Source organism: Rhinolophus sinicus, linkage group LG11 (genome assembly GCF_036562045.2).
Source record: "Rhinolophus sinicus isolate RSC01 linkage group LG11, ASM3656204v1, whole genome shotgun sequence".
NCBI lineage: Eukaryota > Metazoa > Chordata > Mammalia > Chiroptera > Rhinolophidae > Rhinolophus > Rhinolophus sinicus.
In genome coordinates, this window is record NC_133760.1 from 40312404 (window position 1) to 40332136 (window position 19733).

The 19733-nt window shown below is 52.5% G+C and overlaps 1 protein-coding gene and 1 pseudogene across 3 annotated transcripts in view; one reads left to right on the forward strand and one right to left on the reverse strand.

Moving 5' to 3' along the window:
- The first annotated feature begins 1917 nt into the window (after window positions 1–1917).
- PLLP (plasmolipin) overlaps window positions 1918–19733 on the forward strand; it is a 35557-nt gene continuing 17741 nt past the window's right edge. The window contains exons 1-2 of one of the 3 annotated variants that reach the window (XM_019754300.2): window positions 1918–2536; window positions 18548–18721. In XM_019754300.2, coding sequence (XP_019609859.1) covers window positions 2402–2536; window positions 18548–18721 — 309 coding nt within the window. In that variant the 5' untranslated portion in view covers window positions 1918–2401. The remainder of the gene's footprint in view (window positions 2537–18547; window positions 18722–19733) is intronic. The other 2 variants (XM_074314835.1, XM_019754292.2) reach the window with 2 other exon arrangements.
- On the reverse strand, window positions 7267–8032 carry LOC109459142 (high mobility group protein B1; annotated as a pseudogene).

Sequence of the window (19733 nt, forward strand, 5' to 3'; positions counted from 1 at the left end):
CGCATTGCCTCTCCAGCATGTGCCGCCCACCCCAACAGAGGGCAGGCCCAGCACACAGTATGGGCTTGGCCAGAGTAGGGAGCCTTTGCAGAAGTGAGAACTGAGGCAAGACATGAGTTGCAGCTGATCTGCATGGCGCTGGCCTGCTCTGACCCCACGGAGGAGGGGAGCAGCCCTGAGAATGAGCGGGCGTTCCTCTCCTTATCCTGGTTCTGTCCCTCCACCCCACCCCAAGGACCTAGGGCTGTCATGGCACCAGTAGAGACTGGGTGGGCAGCTGGTCCCTGCCTGGGGACAGGTCCCTTCCCACTTTTTCTAACTGGGCGTGAGTGAAGTTGGTTTCCAAGAAAATGTCTAAAAAACAATACAGTGATTGAGTCTTGCTTGCTGCCATTTGAAAGGAATGAAAGTGGGATGAACCAAAAAACAAAATCCAAACCAAAACCAAAACAAAACTACTCTACTGTTTTAGAATCTGCCTCAGAAACAATCACCTTATTGTTTTCTGTGTCATAATAAAATTAAGGGTTTACCCAAGAGCTCTGTTCTGCAGTTGAGCAGAGAGTAGGCAGAGAGGCTGGTCTCTGAGTAATGATTTTGCAGCTACCAAGAAGCATTCTTTGTTCCCTGAGTACCTACTGGGGGATGGATTCAGGTGTATTTGGGGTAAGGGGTTGAACATCCAGTTGAGTGGGTAAAGGGTTAAATCAGCATCAACCAGTGATATTTCCAAAGCAGATCTTGCCACCCTACTGCTTGAAACTCTCTAGGCCTGAGAATAAAATATTACCCCCCAACCCCCAATTATTCAGTAGGCTGAATGATCATCAAAAAACATCAGCCCCTATCCCAGGAACCTGTAGATTTTACTTTATAAACAAGAAGGGCCTTGCAGATTAAATTAATGTACCGGATTACCTGGGTGTCCTTAATCCAATCACAAGTGTCTTTGCAAGAGAGAGGCAGAGGGAGATTTGATACATGCAGAAGAGGAGGCAATGTGACCACAGAGGCAGAGAGTGCAGTGATTGAGGTGAATGAAGTCAGGGAATGTCAGCAGCTACCATCAGAAGCTGGAAGAGCCAGGAACAGATTCTCTTCTAGAACCTCCAGAGGGAAAGAGGTCTGTTTACACCTTGATTTTGGCTCAGTGAAACTGATTTCAGGCTTCCCGCCTCTAGAGAGAATAAGTTTTTGTTCTTTTAAGCCACCAAATTCACAGTAATTTGTTCCAGCAGTCACAGGAAACTAATAATAATCATCTAAATAACCCTTTGTGACCTGTCCTTGCCAATGCAGGAAATCTCACCCTCACACACTTTGTCCAAGCCGCCAGGATCTTCTTTCTGTGCTTCAAACTGTCCAGTTTCATCCAGCCTCATGACCTTTGTTTTATTATAGTCACAGCATTTGTCACTATCTGAAGTTATTTTTTTTTCTCCCCAGTTTACTAGTTGTCACCACATGAGAAAGTAGAATCCAAGAAGGCCTTGTTTGGCTTGTTCCTTGCTGTACCTCCAGGGCCCCGGATAGGACCAGACACTCAGCAAACATTGGTTAATAAATAAAAGGAATAATCCGTGCAAGGCTTTATGGCCTGAATGTGTGTGTGTATTTCAGGGTGCAGGTGGAGCAAGGACACTAACTCCAACATCATCTCCCACCTTCTGACTGACCCCCCTGATTTATTTTGCACAACAGCTCTGTGAGGCGAGGTCCTTTCATACCCTTTATGACAGACAAGGAAACGGAGGCTCAGCGATCTTCTGTTACCACTTAGTATGTTCAGAAGTACAAGCCACATCAATAGGGTCATGTGCACCCACAGTTTATCCAGGCCCTCCCCTCCTGGATGCTCGGTTTCCCGGGACTCCTTAGGAGGAGCTAAACAGGGATGCTTATTCTGCTTTAAGGACAGCGCGAAGAGACGCAGCAGGAGATCGCCGCCCTAGGGCACCCAGCGCCCTAGAGACACCTGGAGAAAGCCGGTAGAAGCTATCAGTTAGGAGGGCGCGGAGCGGCGTTGTCAATTCCTAGTAGAAGGCTTTCCTCAGGACAGAAACGCGCAGCTATCTAGATTCGTTCTGACGGAGCCATCTCACTGACCGTGGCCTCAGTTTCCCCGTCTGTAAAGTGGACTACGACTACATGTGTCTGGAGCCTGGACCCGCGGCGGTGAGCGAAGGGTTAAAGGGGCGGGTCCCGCGACGAGGGCGGGGCCGGAATTTCTGCTGCACCTGGCGCCTCCAGGCTCCTTCCCAAGACACCGCGCATAACGCCCGGAGCCGAGCGGCGGCGGGAGCCGGAGCCCCCCCAGGAGGAGCGGCGTAAGAGCCGGTGCCCAACGCGGGAGGGGCGGCGACGGCGGCCGGTGCGACCCCGGGAGGCGAGCGGAGCTGCGATGGCCGAGTTCCCGTCTAAAGTGAGCACGCGGACCAGCAGCCCAGCGCAGGGCGCCGGCGCCTCGGTATCGGCGCTGCGTCCGGACCTGAGCTTCGTGGGCTCCAGCCTCGGTGCGCTCATGCTGCTGCAGCTGGTGAGCGCTCGCGGGGCGGGGTAGGGGATCCCGGCGGGCTTTGGGGGTCGGGGGCCCCAAGGAGGCCCTCCGTCGCACCCCGTACCCGCCCCAACCCAGGCTCACACGCGACGCGCCGTGCCTACCCCCGGGGTGCCTCTAGGACTAATGCCCCAGGTGATCACCCTGGAACCTCACCTTGAGTCCCTGTTGCTGTCTGCGAGCACACGCACCATACACCCATGTTCAGAGTGCCCGTTCCAACGCACCCTCACCCCCAGGTGGTCACTAGAGGCCACTCACAAAAGCGCTCCAAGAGCCACAATCACTGCGAATGACTCTCAGTCTTTGCAAGGCCAATGCCCAGCCCTCCAGCGGACCCAGCCTGAGGCAAATTCCACTCTGGGCTAACCCTCTGCGGCGCTCCCAGCCGCTCCGTGTGGCTGCACCCCAGAACACTCCTGGTCTAATCGAGACGGCACATCCGTTCCAACTCGTACACTTAGGCACCGCTCTGTGGGCTCCCGCGCAGGAGCTGGGCCCTTCTGGCTTCCACTGGGTGACCCGCCGGGTTCCAGCCGGTTTGGCTGGCCTCGCGGGCTGAGATACCGTGTCCAGCACTGGGGTGGGGGGTGGGAGGAGTGATTGTGGGAAGCCAGAGGTAAGACTCCTATGTCTTCCAGACCCTCTGAAGGCCCCAGGTGAGATAGACCAATGGGAACACCCCTTTTCCCCTCCACACGCTCGTTACAGGCCCGGGGGTGTCAGCTTTCTTCCCCTAGTACCCTCTAGTGCGAGTCAGGAAACTGGGTGGCCGCCCCTGTGGGAGGCTTTCCCCCAGCCGAGGGCCAGGATCCATTGCCCTTTTGGGCCTTTCCAAACGTCCCCCTATTGCTGTGTCCTAGCAAGGCTGCCAGGCTCAGGCTGGAAGGCTGGGTCGTCTTGAGACTGAACCTCCCTCCTGGGCCCTCTCCCACCCCAGGTGAGGGCCTGCCTGCGGCGTCAGTGATATATATCTTTTACGAATGTCTCAATCTCTCTCTGTGAGCCCCCCTCCCCCACCCCAGCCTCACATTCTCTTGAGGGGTTTCTTTAAAATGTAGAATGTCTCCACCCCCGGAAAAAATGTGGAATTGGAATTTGAATGTCAGGAAGTGCAGCCCAGAAATCTACATTTTTAATTCTCCGAGAGTTGTTTTGGAGATGGGGGGGTGCAGGGGCAGCGATGGTGAGGTCAATAACTAATTTAAATATGCAGGTAGGAAGACCCTGTCTGGAGCTGTGTGCTGGGCTCCTGGTGCTTGTGAAGCCAGCAGGAAGGGAACCCGGGCCCAGGGGCGCGAAAGGGCAGAGGAGAGGGAGATCAATTCTGAGCCCTGGAAGGTTCATGGAGGAGAGGTGGCTTGTGAGCAAGGACTTTATTGAAATCTGAGGCCAAGGTAGGGAAAGAGTGTTGAAAGGGCAGGGCGCTGTGGGAGCCAAGGTTTGGGGGTGGAAAAGTGGAAGAGAAGTTTTAGGGAATAGCCAGCAAGTTGGTGAAACTGGACTTGAAGCACTTCTTTCTGGGGTGGCCAGAAGCTGAGGGCCTTGTGTGCCTCTGCAAGAGATGGTGACAGTATTCCATTGGCAGCCTTAGGAGGTTTTGGACCAGCAGAGGGGTCTCTACTGGGCTGAGATGATGAGGGGGTGGGTGGATCCCTAGGGTTAGCTAGCTCCTGGTAACAGGACCTGAGCATCCGGCTTCTTTTGCATTTCAACAATGAGAATTGGAATTAGAGGAATTGGAAGAAGGAGCACCTTGCTGTGCCTGCAAGGACCTTGGTAGCTTCCTGTGGAGGAGGCTTGTGTCTCTGATTTGAGGGTGCCTGTGGTCTCAGCAACCCGCTCCTGAACATTTGGGTCCCATTGCACAGATGTGGACACTGAGGTCTAGATAGAAGATAGGACTCACCAGGATCCTGTGGTGGAGCTTGGCACTTAGGTCTCCAGACTGTCAGGGACTGGGTATGGGTGGGGTGGCCTTCCTCTGCTTTCCCTGCAGTGCTTTTGGGGGAGGGGGCTGAGAGGGAGGATGAGGGTCTCCCGTCAGACTTCTGAAGAGCTGCACCTTCCCCCCCCCCCTTCTTACGCCTCCCTCCCCACTCAGGTTCAAGCCGTTGTTTCTCAGTCTAGTTGTGTAGGACACAGCTCCCTGGCCCATGCTGGTATTATGAGCCTTGCGCTCCCCCGGTCACCAGCCGTCGGTAGGCCATCACGGCAGCTCACGACAGCTCTCGCTGGCTGCTGGCCACTCACGCTGGCCACTGGTCACTTATGTCGGCACATGGTAGCCCACGGCCAGCTGCACTTTTTAGTGCCTTCACCAATCTGCTTCTGGGAGAAACTGCTTCCTGAGCTGTTTCTCTGGCAACAGACAGTTCCACTGGGTCTGAGATGGGGTGTTCACACAATGGGCACTACCATCTATTAGGAAGCAATAGTAGTTCCCACCTGTCAGGTACCCACTAGGCTCTAGGCGCTTTGCCAAGAGCTTTATATCCCCTTTTTTTCTCCCCCATTTTACAGGTGAGGAAACTGAGTCTCAGAGTTCAGTTTTTTTGCGTGAGATCTCATTGCCCTCCTCCACAGAAGATTTAAACCCCGAGTGGTCTCTGACTTTTCTGTCCTGTGCTCTTAATGATCACACTCAGCTATGGTTCCATGGGGCACAGGGCCTGGTGCTATTGAGGGAGTGATGGAGACCCCAGGTCCCACACCTGCTCTCCAGGAGTTCTTGGTCTGTGAGGGAGGTGCTCAGAGGATGTGCTTCCTGTGGAGAGATCAGGGAAGGCTGCATGGAGGAAGTGGTAAATGGGAAGATGAAAGCTAATTCTCCATCATACCCCTCCATTTCCCAGGATTTGGTGAAGTGGCCCAGATGTGGTGAGAAGAAGAGAGGTGGGGGGGGGGAGTCGGACACAGGGCAGGTAGAAAGGCCCTGTCCTCTTGAGAAGGGCTTTATGTCTACTATTAAATGTGTCCTGAAAAGCCAACCTTAGTGGTTACTGATTTATCACTCCACCCACCCTATCTAGTTCCTGAAAGAATATTAGATGGAGTATAATATTAGGTCACATAAGACAGAAGAATTAATTTATTTTTTAAAGGTGGTATGTGGGGGCGGGGGGGATTGACTTAAAAAGAGCTAAAAAGATTATTGTACCAGGAAGTTGTATCAATTTTAATGCTGTTGATTCTTTGTAGAGCTTCCTAGTGGCCTAGGCAAAAAGGGAAACATGAATGGATGACGATAGCATCTTAAAAAAGGAAGCAGGCAAGTTTGATCAACTCTTGGTTATAAAAACCTGGAGGCTTTGATACTGCAGATGTTTGTGTGGTTAGGGGTGAGGAATGTTGTGGAAGTTGTGGGTAATTCGTGCTCATGGCTGATCCTAAAGCCTTTATAGAATAAGTATAAAGCGAATACCGTTAAGTGCCCATGTTTCCTTTTTTTTAAATCCTCCCCAAGTGCCAGGGAGAAAGATGGTCTTACCTGGGTTTCCTGATGAGGCAACAGGCTCAGAGAGGTTGAGGAACTTACCCAAGGTCATGGGGTAGAGTAGCAGAGATGGGGTTTGGCACTCAAAACTGGGAATTCAAAGCCTGGCTCTAGTTATGCTTCTAGTTTTCATTGTTTTGTTTTTGGTGGGAGATGGGGGTTCCTAGGTGCTTTAAAGGTGAAGGAGAGGGACTTCAGGAGGGGAGACTCACCAGGAACCAGGCCACTAGGGAAGCCTTCCTGACAGAAGTGGGCTCTGAAAGGTTTAGTTATATGGAAGGGGGTCAGTGCTAAGGAGGATCTTGAACAGACCACAGCTTCTGCAAGGGCATCCTTGAGGCCCAGGATGTAGGAGCCATATGAATGCCCTGTGGCAATAGGGCAGTTGTGTTTGGCACCTTCTATCCTTTTGTTCTACCTCCTGAGTTGGGAGTGGCCACAATTCCCAGTTTGCAGGTAAATAAACAGATCAGAAGCCTCTCCTGTTATTAGATCACAGTGATCCAGCCAGTGGTGCTGAGAGTATTGGTGGGAGCACAGGCCTGGAAGCAGAGAGCCTGGGGTTCAGATCCTGGCTCTGTTCCTTCCTGGCTGTGTGATCTTGGGTAAGTTCCCTAATTTCCCTGAGCCTCAGTTTCCTTGTCTGTAAGGTGGTGATGGTGGGATTGTGAGGACTGTGGAAGATAATGCCTGCAAAGGTCTGAGTGTGGAGTATGTTGGAATTGACTGCATTTAGGAGTCACTGTGTCATAGAATCCTAGGGCTCATATGCTTGCTCCCGGAGGTCCCCTGGTGCATGCTCAACATGAGCTTGCGTGCTTCCAGGGACAGGGAGCTCAGTCCTTCTCAAGGTGGCCTGCTCCATCCTGGTGTACTCGGGAGTGTTAGAAAGTTCTCCTTCATGGTGATCCTGGCTCTGTCTTCAGCACCAGCAGGCAGCCCAGCCCCCCTGGGCAGGGCAGGGCCTGAAGGTCAACTCAGATCTCCAGGAAGGGGCAGCCTGGATGAGGTTGTCGGGGTCTGAGGGGTGTGAGCAGAGGTTGGTCCCATGGGGATTGCATTGTTACGGTCTCCCAGGGCAGGGCTTCCCTAAGCTCTGAGATCTGTGGGTTCAGTCTCCTTAGTGCAGCATTCCAGGCGCTGCCTGCTCTCTGGCTTCCTCCAACACAGAGCAAACCAGTGCTTTGTATCGTTAGCTCCGCCCACACTCCCCACTTGTGGCAGGAAGGGTGTTGAGGGTTTGGAATTCATTGTATTTATTTATTTATTTATTAAAACAAATCTTTCTTTAAAAGGAGTGAGTTGTGTACAAGGGGGTTAAATGCTTTATAGACAAGAAAATAAACTGCTAGAACTAACTTATTCATCGCCTTCTTCATCTTCATCCTCTTCTTCCTCTTTGTCTTCCTCTTCTTCCTCCTCTTCCTTCTTTTTCTTGCTCTTTTCAGCCTTGACAACTCCCTTTTTTGCCACATCACGCCTTCCTTTAGCTCGCTATGCAGCCATATCCTTTTCGTAGTGTCCCTTCAGCTCCGCAGCCTTCTTCATGTAAGACTGCGCGTCACCTGCAGCAGTGACATTCCACATCTCTCCCAGCTCCTTTGCAACATTCCCAATGGATAGGCCGGGGTGCTGTCCTTTGAGTTTTGGGCGATACTCAGAACAAAACAAGAAAAAGGCTGAAGGAGGCCTCTTGGGTGCCTTGGGATCCTTGAACTGCTTTTTTGTTTCCCCTTTAGGAGGATATACGTTTTCATTCCTCTTTCATAACGGGTCTTGTCCACCTTTGCCATGTCTTCAGATTTTCCTTGGTCTTTAGCAGACATGGTCTTCCCCTCTCTGAGCACTTAGAAAACTCTGAGACGTGGACTGAAGCGTCTAGATGCTTCTTCTTGTGCTCCTCGGCAGGTTTGCACAAAGAATGCATATGATGCCAGTTCGCCTCTCGGCCCCTTAGGGTCTCCTTTGCCCGCGTTCAATTATTTGTCCTCAGCGAGCAGAGTCGCCCAGTGCCCGCCAGCTCACACTTGTCCCCAGTGCTGTCCTCATGGAGCTCAATGTACTGCAATGGCTGTGAGAGTGGGAGTCCGACACAACTTGTTTGGAATTAATGTAGAATATATGTAATAAATATATGAACACATTCTCCTTAAAAGAATAAACACCTATTACAGATAAGGCTAAAGTTATTAGACCCCCTCGCCTTCTCCCAAGGGGACCACCATTTTGGGGTGTTTCCAGTTCTTTTTCCTAAACATTTAGAAAAATAAATCGATGGTTCTATTCTGTACCCTTTGTTTAGGAAGTTGGTTTTCTCACTGTCCGTGCACCTGTGACCTCTTGTCATACAGAGCTGTCGCCTCCTTTTTAACTTGTTCAGGGTAACCCATCGTGTCATGGTAGCCCCAGTTCACTTAGCCATTTGTCTACTGATGGACCCATTTAAAAACATTGTTTTATTTGAAAAAAATTATGTAGACATACAGCAAAATAGTCAAACAGTACAAAGGATTATCAATGAAAATAGAGTCTTTCTTCTCCCTGACAGGTCGTGTGAGGCAGCCGCCATTGTGTGAAGCATTCCAGGGCCAGTCAGTGTGTATTTCTACACAGAACGCCTCTCCTCACGTAAAACAGCACACAGATGGGAACGCTGTACGTGTGCCCTGCCATGCTTCTCCCCCCTTGGCAATACACCTCGGCTGTTCTATACCAGTGCACATTGCACTGCCTGTGTCTTTCTTCAATCCTTTGTTTACTAGTTTTCTTTAATAAGTAATATATTTACAACACTCTGGAATAAAAACAGAGTGGGAAGCAGCACAGTGAAAATTCTCTGTCCCTTTGGATTAGAGTTGACCCACTCTTCCTAGTTTCCCAGGTACCGTTTTGCCTTTCTTTCAGGACATGTACTCAGACTTGGCTATAAATTCCTACCTCTCCCCATTTTTACCCAAAGGATGTAGTCTGTCTATATCCCTCTGCTCCTTTCCTTTGTCACTTAAAAAATGTGTCTTGGCGGTCCTTTGATCTCAGTGCTTGGGGCGTGATGGCTTCTGTAGCGTTCCACTGTGCAGCTATGGTGTGATTTGAGTGGCGCGCCCCTTTGTTGACAGACACTTGGGGTTCCCACTCTTGCTGCACAAGCCACCCAGTGCTCCTGTCATTTCCAGAAGTGGGACTGCTGGGGTGGATGGGTGTGTTTGTGATTTCCATAGAGACGGGTAAATGCCCTCTGTAGAGTTCACACCTGTCCCCCTTAGTGTATCTCCAGGTAGAGTCTGTCCCCACAGCCTTACCTCCACTGTGAATCAGTATACCTCTTCATGTGCCCCAGAGTGATAGGTGAAATGGTGGGTCAGTGTAGCATTATTTTGTATTTATTTATGTGTGAGATTGACCTTTTAAAAATACATTTAAGAGCCTTTGTATTTCCTTGTCTGTTTGTATTCTTTCCCCATTCTACTGAGTTGTTGGTCTTTGTCTTATCAGTTGCTAGGAGCTCTAGATGATTTGCAAATATATATATATATATATTTGACTTTGCTCATGGTGCTTTTTGGCAGAGGGACTTTTATTTTTATGTTGCTAACTATTCTTCTTTTTCTTTTTTTCTTTCTGGCTTCTGGACTTCCCCACTCTGAGGTAATAAAGAAATTCTTCTATGTAGAACTTAGAAAATGTCACATCATTTACCATCAGTCACATTCCTGAAAGACTAGTAGAGAGGACAGCCTCATTTTGGTGCTAAAGTGTCTTTAGTATCTTCCCACCCCCACCCCCTTTTTTAAAATACCGTGTTTCCCTGAAGATAAGATCTAGCCGGACCATCAGCTCTAATGCATCTTTTGGAGCAAAAATTAAAATAAGACCTGGTCTTATATTATATTAGATCTGGTCTTGTATGTTAAAATAAGACCGAGTCTTATATTAATTTTTGCTCCAAAAGATGCATTAGGGCTGATGGTCCAGCTAGGTCTTATTTTCCGGGAAACACGGTAGGGAGCTCGGGACCCTGGGAAACACCTATATCTGTCTAGGATGTAATAACATTGTTTTAAATTTATTGCACTTAATTTTACAGTTAACTTCTATTGTGGTAGATAATGCAGGTTTACCACTTTTTAGTGATTTAAAATTTTCCTTTTAAAATAATGAACTAATTTGTGTGTGATACACATATGATCCTTTCATCAGTGAGGATTGGTTAAATGATACAGCTGTGCAATGGCACACTGTGCAGTTAGGAAAAAGATACTATGTTACCCCTCAAAGAAAACAATAAGGCAGCTCTATATGTGGACAATCTCCAGGCCATATGGTTAAGTGGAAAAAGCAAGGTGCAAAACTGTGTGTAAAACACTACCATTTGTATGGGAGAAATACACACAGACTATATGAGATGCACCTGTCTGAAGCGTGTGTGTATATATATATATGTAGACAGTGTCTGGGGAGGCACTTGGTTGCCCCTGGGGAAGAGTATTATCATAGGAGAAGGGAGATGTGCTAAAAACACCATTTTGTTACCTACCACATCATATATATTCCTTATTTTAAAAAGAAATAACTTATTAAAATGTCTTTCAAATAAATGAAAATATTGAGTAAAAAGCAGTGTGGGTAGCTTGTGAGTACTGCAAAAGCTATGAACGTGGCACCTGAAGGCCCCTGGGGCCCAGAGAGGGGAAGGCACTTTCCCAGGATCACACAGCAGCAAGCAATAGCCCTGAATTCGGTGTTACTGGCTAGGTGACCTTGGGCAGTTTTCTTAGCCATCTAAGTGGAAAGAGGACATGGCCTATGGCGGAGCTGACAGAGGTATGGGCTGCGAAGCTGTCCCCATGTGGTGGATGGTCACTGTTTCTGTACATGGGGCAGAGCTGGGTCACCCCTTGTCAGCTAGTCAGTTGTTTGTGGTGGAAGTCAGGGAGGACCAGGCTCTGATGGGCGGGGGAGCTGCAGGGGGTCTTCCCTGGTCCCCATGGTCAACTGGAAGCTGAGTATGGGGGGGCTGTTTTTCTTGGCAGCCCAGTGAGCCCAGCCCTGGATACGAACAGGTCCTTTGCTGTTGGGCTGGGCTGGTCCCTCCTGTTTGCCCAAGGGGGAGAGGCCAGGGTGGCACCCCAGGGTCTCACAGAGGTCATGGAAGGCAAGGGCTGAAGGTCAGGCAGGGCCTGACCTTGTTCTGAGACATTCCAGCTTTGATAGGAGTGGGGGGTGGAGGAGTGTCAGACAATGATCTGCCACCTGTATAAGGTTAGCCAGCTGGGGTCACCTGTCCCTCCTTGAAGTTAAGATGGGGTAGGGCTTAAGGTCACCCAAAACATTAGTGCCAGAGTCAGGTAATAGAGAAGACCCTCACGTTAGGCAGTCTCCCTGGTCCCCAGCAGGCAGAGGCCAGGCCTCATGGTGCTAACTCAGTTCATATGCTCCCAACACCCAGCTGTTTCTGGAGGGCCAGTGGCAGGATGGGGACCTGCCTGGGTGCTGAGAGCAAAAGCTGTCATTCCTTCTGCCCAGGGGTCTAGGTTGGCCCCTGCCCGTCTCTGTTCTACCCTCCAAATAAGTGTTCTTCTGGGGAGTGTCTCTCTGTCCGGGATTTGGAAGCCTGTCTGGGTCCTACGCCTTAAGGTGCACGACCTCAGGCCGGGCCCAGAGCTTCCACGAACCTTGGTGTCCTCAGCTGTGAATGGGGCAAGTGCTTTATTTGAGAGAGTTGGGCTCTGGGAGTGAAGCAGTGGTGGAGGCCTGGTGGGGCGAGTGAGGGGACCAAGGCTTCCTGGAAAGCGCCGTGGGTCTGTGGGGGTCTTAGTGCTGGGAGGCACACGTCGGCTTTCTGGTGGGGGAGGAGGGTAGGCAATCAGGTGAGGTCTCAATTTCTGGAACCTCACCGAGGAGTGTTGCCACTTGCTCTGGGTGCCAGGGAAGGACTTGGGGATATGACTCAAGGGGCCTCCGCCTGCCTTCACAGAACTGGGGGCCTTTTGGGGGAGGGACCTGCTTGGTTTCTGGCCCAAGTGCTGAGTGGGAACCCAGGTAGGCGAGCATGCACGAGGTGGTATGAGCTTTGTGCTGGGAAGAGTTTTCTAAAGCCCTGAGGCAGACCACAAAGGAACAGTGGTGGCAGAGGCTGGGCTCTGCCGGAGGACCTCGTTAGGGGTCTCGGGGTGGTGGGCCACTGGTTAGGGGTGTGCAGCAACCTCTTCCATCTCTGCGATTTTTAAAAAAGCCTCAGTTCTGAGACTTGGGAATCAGGAGTAACAGGTAATGGTAAAGGCCGCATTTGGAAAGTCTAGCGGTGATCCATTGTCATCTTCCTCCTCCCTGGAGAGCCTAGGCTGGGGGCTGCATGCGACAGGGACCCTGGCTGCTCAGCTGTTTGCTGCGCCTGGCACCGAGTGGCCCTTTGGAGAGTTTGTTCAGTGACCGAAGGACTTGATTTGGTAACTCACATGCCCACTTTTCAGATAAGGAAAGGGAGGCTTAGAGGGGCTGGATGCCACCCCAGGCCCAGCAGTCAGCTCTGGCGCCTCCTGGAGCGCTGCTGTGATGCCCCCAGATTCTCAAATACTCAGAGTGTGCAGCGTGGGAATTCCAAGAAGCCTTCCCCCAAGCCTGACCCTCTGCACAGGGAGGGGTGTGTGTGGAGTGGTGGCCAGTCCAGGCGCCTGGAGCCTCTGTCCCCTGCGCCTTTGTCTCCTGTGACACAATAGGTGGCTTTTTGTCCCCATAAAGTCCCTTTCACTGTAGGGAGAACCGCCAGGGCGGGGGTGGAGGCGGGGTCTGGCCAGGCCAAGTTCTGAGTGTCCTCAGCTGCCCAGATGTGTCCCTGTGAGGGGGAACCCTGGGAAGGCTTCCCGTCATTGACCTGGGCCTCAGTTTCCCCGGTGGTGCAGTGGGGAAAAGGGAGTCTTGGGTGTGATGGGTGGGCCCTGCCCTCACATTTTTTCTAAAACATTTGGTTTTGTTTTCAACATTTAAAAAGATTTTACGTAGAGATTCAAATTTCTAATGTCTCTTGAAAAGTTAGAAGTTCTGGCTGCCTCAGACCTGCATTCCCCCAGATAAAATAGTAGGTCATCTCAGCTCCACAGACTCGACCAGGCCCGTCTTAGTCATTTCAGTGACCTGCCTGCCTGGCGGCTGCTGAGCTTAAAACACCAGTGTCGGCCTCCAGGCTCTGTGGTGTTCTCCCTGCCTCTGGGGATTACTTCCCCCAACACCCCGACTCTCTAACAGCCCTCACGATTGCAACAGCTTTTAACTTTTCCTTCACATCCTTTTACCTGCACAACACACCTGTGAGGTGACCAGGATATGCGTACCCTCCCCAAACTCAACATGTCAGATGAAGAAATGGACCAGAAAGGTTAAGTGACTCCCCCAACACCACACAGCAAATCTACAAGGGTCTGACCCAGGAAGTGGGGAGGATTAAAAGGAAACGTGGGTGACCATCTTTGGGTGGGAGAGGAGTTAACTTGATGCTCGTGGGGTTGGTGGAGTCTTCCCCCTGACAAGGGAGAAAGGGCTTTGGGTCCCCTGGAAGACACCTGTGTTAAGGAGTACTGGGCCTCAGACTGAGGGGAGCCTTGGAGAACACTGAGCGCGACCTCCCTGCTCCCACAGTACAGAGGGGAAGACTGAGGTCTAAGTAGGGTAGCGGGTTCTGTGCAGGGACCTTCAGCCTATGAGGAGCAGAAGTGCAGCTGCAGGAGACGTCCTAAGCCTGGGCTGGGTGGACTTCTGGGCACTCCCCTTCAGATAAGCCTGTTGGCCTTTATCGGAAAGGAGGGTAGGGCCCACACTGGCACAGGGCCCTTATCTGCCAGGCCTGGGCCTGGTGCTTAGATACATTATCTCAGCCAGGCCTCACACCCCTAGGAACTGCACATGCTATTAGGACCTGGGGAAACCAGGCACAGAGAATGGACTGGATAATGGTGGTAGAACTTGTATTGAGTATTAAGACTGTGTTGGGTGCATTTATATCTCAGAGCTACCCCGTGGGGTCAGCACTCTTTGAAGATGACACTGAGGCCCAGAGAGATTCAACAACTTTCCCAAAGTCATGCAGCTAGTAAGTTGGCAGGGCCAGAGCTTGAAGCCAGAACTGATGCCAGCGTCACACAGCTAAACTGGATCATGACATCCACCCACAGATCCAAAGAGTAGCTAAGAAAGATGTGTTAGTTTCTCAGGGCAGCTACAACAAAGCACCACAAACTGGGTGGCTTAAAACAACAGAAATGTATTGTCTCACAGCTCTGGAGCTTGGAAGTCCAAGATCAAGGTGTCGGCAGCTTGGTTCCTCCTGGAGGCCTGTCTGAAAGAGATCTGTTCACGCCTCTCTCCCAGCTTCTGGCAGTTGGCAGCAATCCTCGGCGTTCCTTGGTTTGGAGAAACATCACTCCAATCTCTGCCTCCATCTTTACATGATGTTCTCCCTGTGTGTGTGTCTCTGTGTCCAGTGTCCCTCTTCTAAGGACACCGGTCACTAGACTAGGGCCCACCCTAAGCGAGGAATGCCTCCTGGTCTGGCATTTGGGACAAATCTCTCTCCTCTCGGGTCCTGCAGGTGATTTTTAACAAAAATATCTCCGTTATCCAGTGTATTCTTAGGGGCCTGCACCTGCGAGATTTCCAGTTGTCTTTGATTATCTGTAGTGCTTGGCTGAGGAGGCATTGCAGGGGCCTCAGAAAGTTTAGAAGTGAGGTGGCAAGGTGTGTGTGTGTGTGTGTATCTGTCTTTAAGACACGCAGGTGTATGTGTAGACACCTACAGAGACACACGGGGACAGATGAACATGTAGGGTCCCAGAGGTAAAGGCATGGCGAGCTCTGCTCTTCCCCACACGGCTCCCTCCCTTCACCTCTCCCATCCTCCTCAGCCTTGCTCACATGTCACCTTCCCAGTGAGATCTTTCTTGACCTCTTATGTAAAATTATAAGTGACCCCACTGCTGGTCCTCCTTATCCCGTCAGCTGGGTTTTTCCCCCCGTAGGACTAACCCTGCAATTTACTTGAATTTCACTTCTTGGGTTCTTAGCTGGCTCCCCCTAGCAGGGTGGGAGCTCCCTGAGAGCAGGGCTTTTTGTCTGTTTCAGTCACACAGCAGTAGGTGCTCAGTAGGTATTTGTTGAATGAATGAACCCAGAGAGAGGGCGTTGGAGTTGCCAGAGACTCTCCCTGGGCAGAGGGGCCTGGGCAGCCCTGGAGGCAGGTGGCAGTCGGAGCCTCCCGTCTTGCTCTCTGCTGACCTACCTCCCGCCATCCCCCTTCCTCTAAACAGTGGGGTTTACTGTTCTATACTGGACCGTAAGGTAAGTCCTCTGGTTCCTTCTCCCCGCTGGAGTCTGGGTCCATAGCAGGAGGGAGGGGGCCAGCGGCTCCTGCAGCTTCTGGAGATGAGGCGTGGGCCCAGCTTCCCCTGCAACGCCACCCAGGCCAGCAGAGGGGTCAGCAGATGTGGGGGTGCTCTGTCCTGCACAGGGGCTCCGTGGGTCCCTGGGTGGGGGTGCTCCCTTCAGATTCTAGGGGCTGGGAGAGGAGACGACGGGAGGGGAGGAACCAGTCATTCTGGTTCAGGTGGAGGAATGGACCTTCCTTGTTCTGGGGCAGAAACCGAGGCGGCTCCCTGGGCAAAAGGCCAGGGCAGCAGGGCCAGAAACACTAGAAATTCCCGCTGCTTATCCAGCAGCTCCATCTCCCCCAGGCTGCACTTGCTTATATGGAGACTGGGGCTGGGCTGAGGGCAGGGAAGCGGGGAGAGCGTGGATGCCAGCTGGGCCTGGCGTTCGGAGCCAGCTGAAGTGTCCTCATTTTGTACGTTACTAAGTAACTCTCAGCGGCGCAGGTTCAAGAAGACAGATCTGGGGTCAAATCCTGCCCTGCCCTTTAGCCACTGGCGACCATGAGTGACATTTCCCTCTGAGCTTGTTTGGAAAATGGAGATAATAAATAGTACCGAGCGATTAGAGGGTTATGGGGGAATCAGTGAAGTCAAAGCGGGGGGCAGGGGTGGGGGTGCGTCCCTGAGGCCTGGCACAGCTGTAGGGCTTAAGTGGTTGTTGCCACCAAGTCTGTAACAGTGCTGGTGATTGATATGTGTTCATTAGTGTAAACCTGAGCTACACCTAATATATACCTATTGGTCTGTTCCTGATTTTTCAGTTTGCTGCATTTTCTAACTTCCTTTCAGAGAATTAGAACCAGGCAACATGGTGCATGGAGGCCTGAAAGGACCCTGCTTTCAGTGCAAAGAGAACTGTTTGTCCCTGACATGCCCAGTCCTCACCTGGGAGTGTTTGGGCTCCTTCAGAACAGTGACCTTACCCAGCTCTGGGGGCTCTTGGCCCCCCAATGTGTCTGTTTCAGGCAGGGTGTCCTGAGGATGGATGGGAAAGGTGTGTGGGGTGGCCTGTGCTGACATGCCTTGGCTCTGGGTCCTTATTGATCAGGGCTCTGTCCCAGGTTGTGTGACTGCTGGCAAGGCTCTGCTACCTGCCCACCTTCCTCGCTTGCGAAGTGGGCCCCAGGGGCCACCACCAGCCTGTTTGTGGTGGTTGGAGGAGTAGATTCACTGACTCACATCTGCTTCCTTCTTACTACACGGCACCTGTGTGGGGTGGGGTCCTGACTCCTATTTCACAGATAAGGAAACTGAGGCCTCTTGGCTCCTGAGCACACATTTATTGAGCAGATACTATGTGCTAGGCACTGCTGGGCATTGGAGATACAGCAATTGGAGATACAAAACAGGATTCCTCACTGGGCCTGCCTTCTAGTGGGCGGACCTTGCTAGAGCTGTCCAGGTGAGCTGCACAGAGAGGGGAAGGTGCTTGCCCAACGTCACACAGCACAGGCAGGATTGAAAACCAGCTCTTGACATCCAGGCCCAAGCCTCCACCCGCCACTCCTCTTCCCAGCGATATAGTGGGAAGAGAAGCCACACTTTTCCCAGCCTCTTGTGGGGGAGGGGCAGGAAGAGGCGAAAGGAAGGTTGTCAGAGGGGCTGCTGGATTCTCCGGCCATTCTTGGTCATTCTTGTGCTCACCCCACAGGGAGGGGTATCAATAAGAGAAACTTAACCTTTTTGGTCTTGGTGGGGTGCTTCGCGTGGGGTGTCTGGCAGGCACCCAACTCTGGCTGTACTCTGGATCATGACCCAGTGTTTGGTCCAGGGACTTGTGGCCGCAACTGGTGTGAGCGGCCAGGGACTTTTTGTCCCTCAAACCAGCAGCCAGAGGTAGGTCTTGCTCCTGAGCTGCTATTCTGTGACCTGCTGGTTGGCTCCTCTCGGGCTGGTGGCAGGGTCACTGTGAGCCTGGGGGCCACGTGCCTGGATGCTGTCGAGCTGAAGAGGAGGCTTTGTGTGTCTTCATCAGCAACAGAGCGTTTCTCCAAAGCCCCACACAGGCCCTCCCTCCCCTCTGTGGCCACACCTGAGTCATGCCTGGCTGACCAGGACTCCAGAGATTGCCTAGCCTGGGGGACCTAGGCGAGCAGGGAAGGGGGTAGGAGAGCTGGGGGGGCCAGGATGTGAGGTGCCGCTTGTGGGCCTCCCCTGAGCTCCCTGCCTCAGAGCAGACCCTTTGCTGGGCCCACCCTGCCATGTTCCCCCATGCAGGCCCACGAGGACTGTGTAGAATTCCCTGTGGCTCAGAGGGCTGGGGCGGGCACAGCATCCCCAGCTGGGACTAATACAAGCAAACGCTTCTGTGATACTCACATCTAACTCCTGGGTCCTTAAGGCAGCCCTATGAGATAGGTGTGGTCATTATACTCATTTGACAAATGAGATGACCAAAGCAGACAGGCTGCAAATTTACCCAAGGTCACCATGCTGTTAGTCTACCAGGGTATCAGGGCCCACCCTGCCACGTGGGAACAAGGTGACAGTTTGGCTTTTCTGAAGCCCAGTTTCACCTGTAAGGGGGGAATGGTAACACCTGTAAGAGGGGCAATTAGGAGAGTCAGAGAAGGTGGGGTGGAGAGGGCTTGGAGGTCACCAGGGGGACACGGGCTGTTTGTTCTCCCACCTCTGGGAGCCTGACTGTCTGTCGTCAGGGATGTGCTCGTCGCTTCATCTTTCTTTCAGCAACGTTTACTAACTCCCGGCAGGGTCAGTCCTGTCCTGGGTGCTGGGGCCCAGCTATGAGTGAGACAGTCGTCCTGCCCTCAGGGAGCTCACAGTCTGGGGAAGAAAACCGAATTCTGGTCCTGGGGGGCCATGTGCGCACAGAACGGGGTTGGGGAAGGTGTCCTAGAGCAGGTAACATCTCAGCTGAGACCTGAAAGGGAAGGAAGGTACCAGGCCCGGGCTTAGGAAACAGTGGTCTGCAGGAGGAGCCAAATCCATACTTGACCCAAGGAGAAACGTGGGCTTCAGAGGGAGCTCGACAGCAAAGGCCCAGAGGCCCCTGCTCCGTGGCCTCCAGCCCGAGTGCTGGGGGCTCTTGGAGACTCTGGCCCCGTCTCGCCCCTCCAGGTGCTGGGGCTGCTGGTGTGGGCCCTGATTGCCGACACCCCGTACCACTTGTATCCCGCCTACGGCTGGGTGATGTTCGTCGCTGTCTTCCTCTGGCTGGTGACAATCGTCCTCTTCATCCTCTACCTGTTTCAACTGCATATGAAGTTGTACATGGTGCCCTGGCCGTTGGTGGTGAGTCTGGGTGGGGGCACTGAGGGTGGTTCCAGGCTGAGCCCTGTTTCTGGGAGTAGTTGTGACAGTGACCTTCCGTAAATGAGAAGTGGCAGGACTCTGGCTGGACCTCAGCTGGCCTGCACAGCTGGGCGGGGGAGGGAGGACTGGTGGCTTGGGTGTCCAGTGTTTCTGAGCACTGAGCCATGAGCCAGGAAGGACATAGGCTTGACTTTCTCCAGGGAAGGGGGTAGAAGTGAAGGGCTGTTGGATGGGGAGACCAGAGGCTATTTGCAGTCTTCAAATTCCTTGTCCTTTTTGGGGGCTGTTGGAGTTCAAACCTGTGTACAGAGGGTCTCTGACTCTGGCTGGACCCAGGCAGGCAGCCCTGGGCCTGGAGGCTGGGCTGTGCTGGCAGGAATTACCTAGGCTGGACCCGGTGTGGTGTGTGCAGCACGGCCTCGGCCGCAGCAAGACCGTCCACCCGCTGCCTCCAGCGTGAGGCCCCTGCAGCCCGGGAGAGGGTGCTGTCCTAGGTTTACCCAGGTCAGTCTTCTCAGGACACAGGGTGGAGAGCGTCCATAGGAAGTAACCCATCCAGACACAGAAAGTGCTGGGTTTTTTTCTCTGACCCGGAAAACCCCTGCAGCTGGGTCTGAGGCTTTGAGTGAGCAGAGAGGAGAGAGAGGCACATGATTGTAAGACAAGCAAGGCTGGGACTAGGCAGCATTGTTTGGAATTCAATGACTTTTTAAACTGAGGAAACGTGAGTCATCCTTAAGACAGAACGGGTTTGTTAGATTTTGACATCACTGGCAGGAGACAGGCGGTGTTTGCAGCGGGCGCTGGGCTTGGAGGGGCTTGGAGGGGCGGCCTGACTGCCTGGCCAGGGTCCAGCCCCTGCTCCATGTCTCTGGAGATGGGGGGCCTAGGTGTCCCTTGGCACAGATTTGGGGCCCCAGTTGATGGCAGGTGGCTCCTTTCAGGCCATGACGGTGGGGCAGTGTCTCCCACACTGCTGGGCCTTGTATCA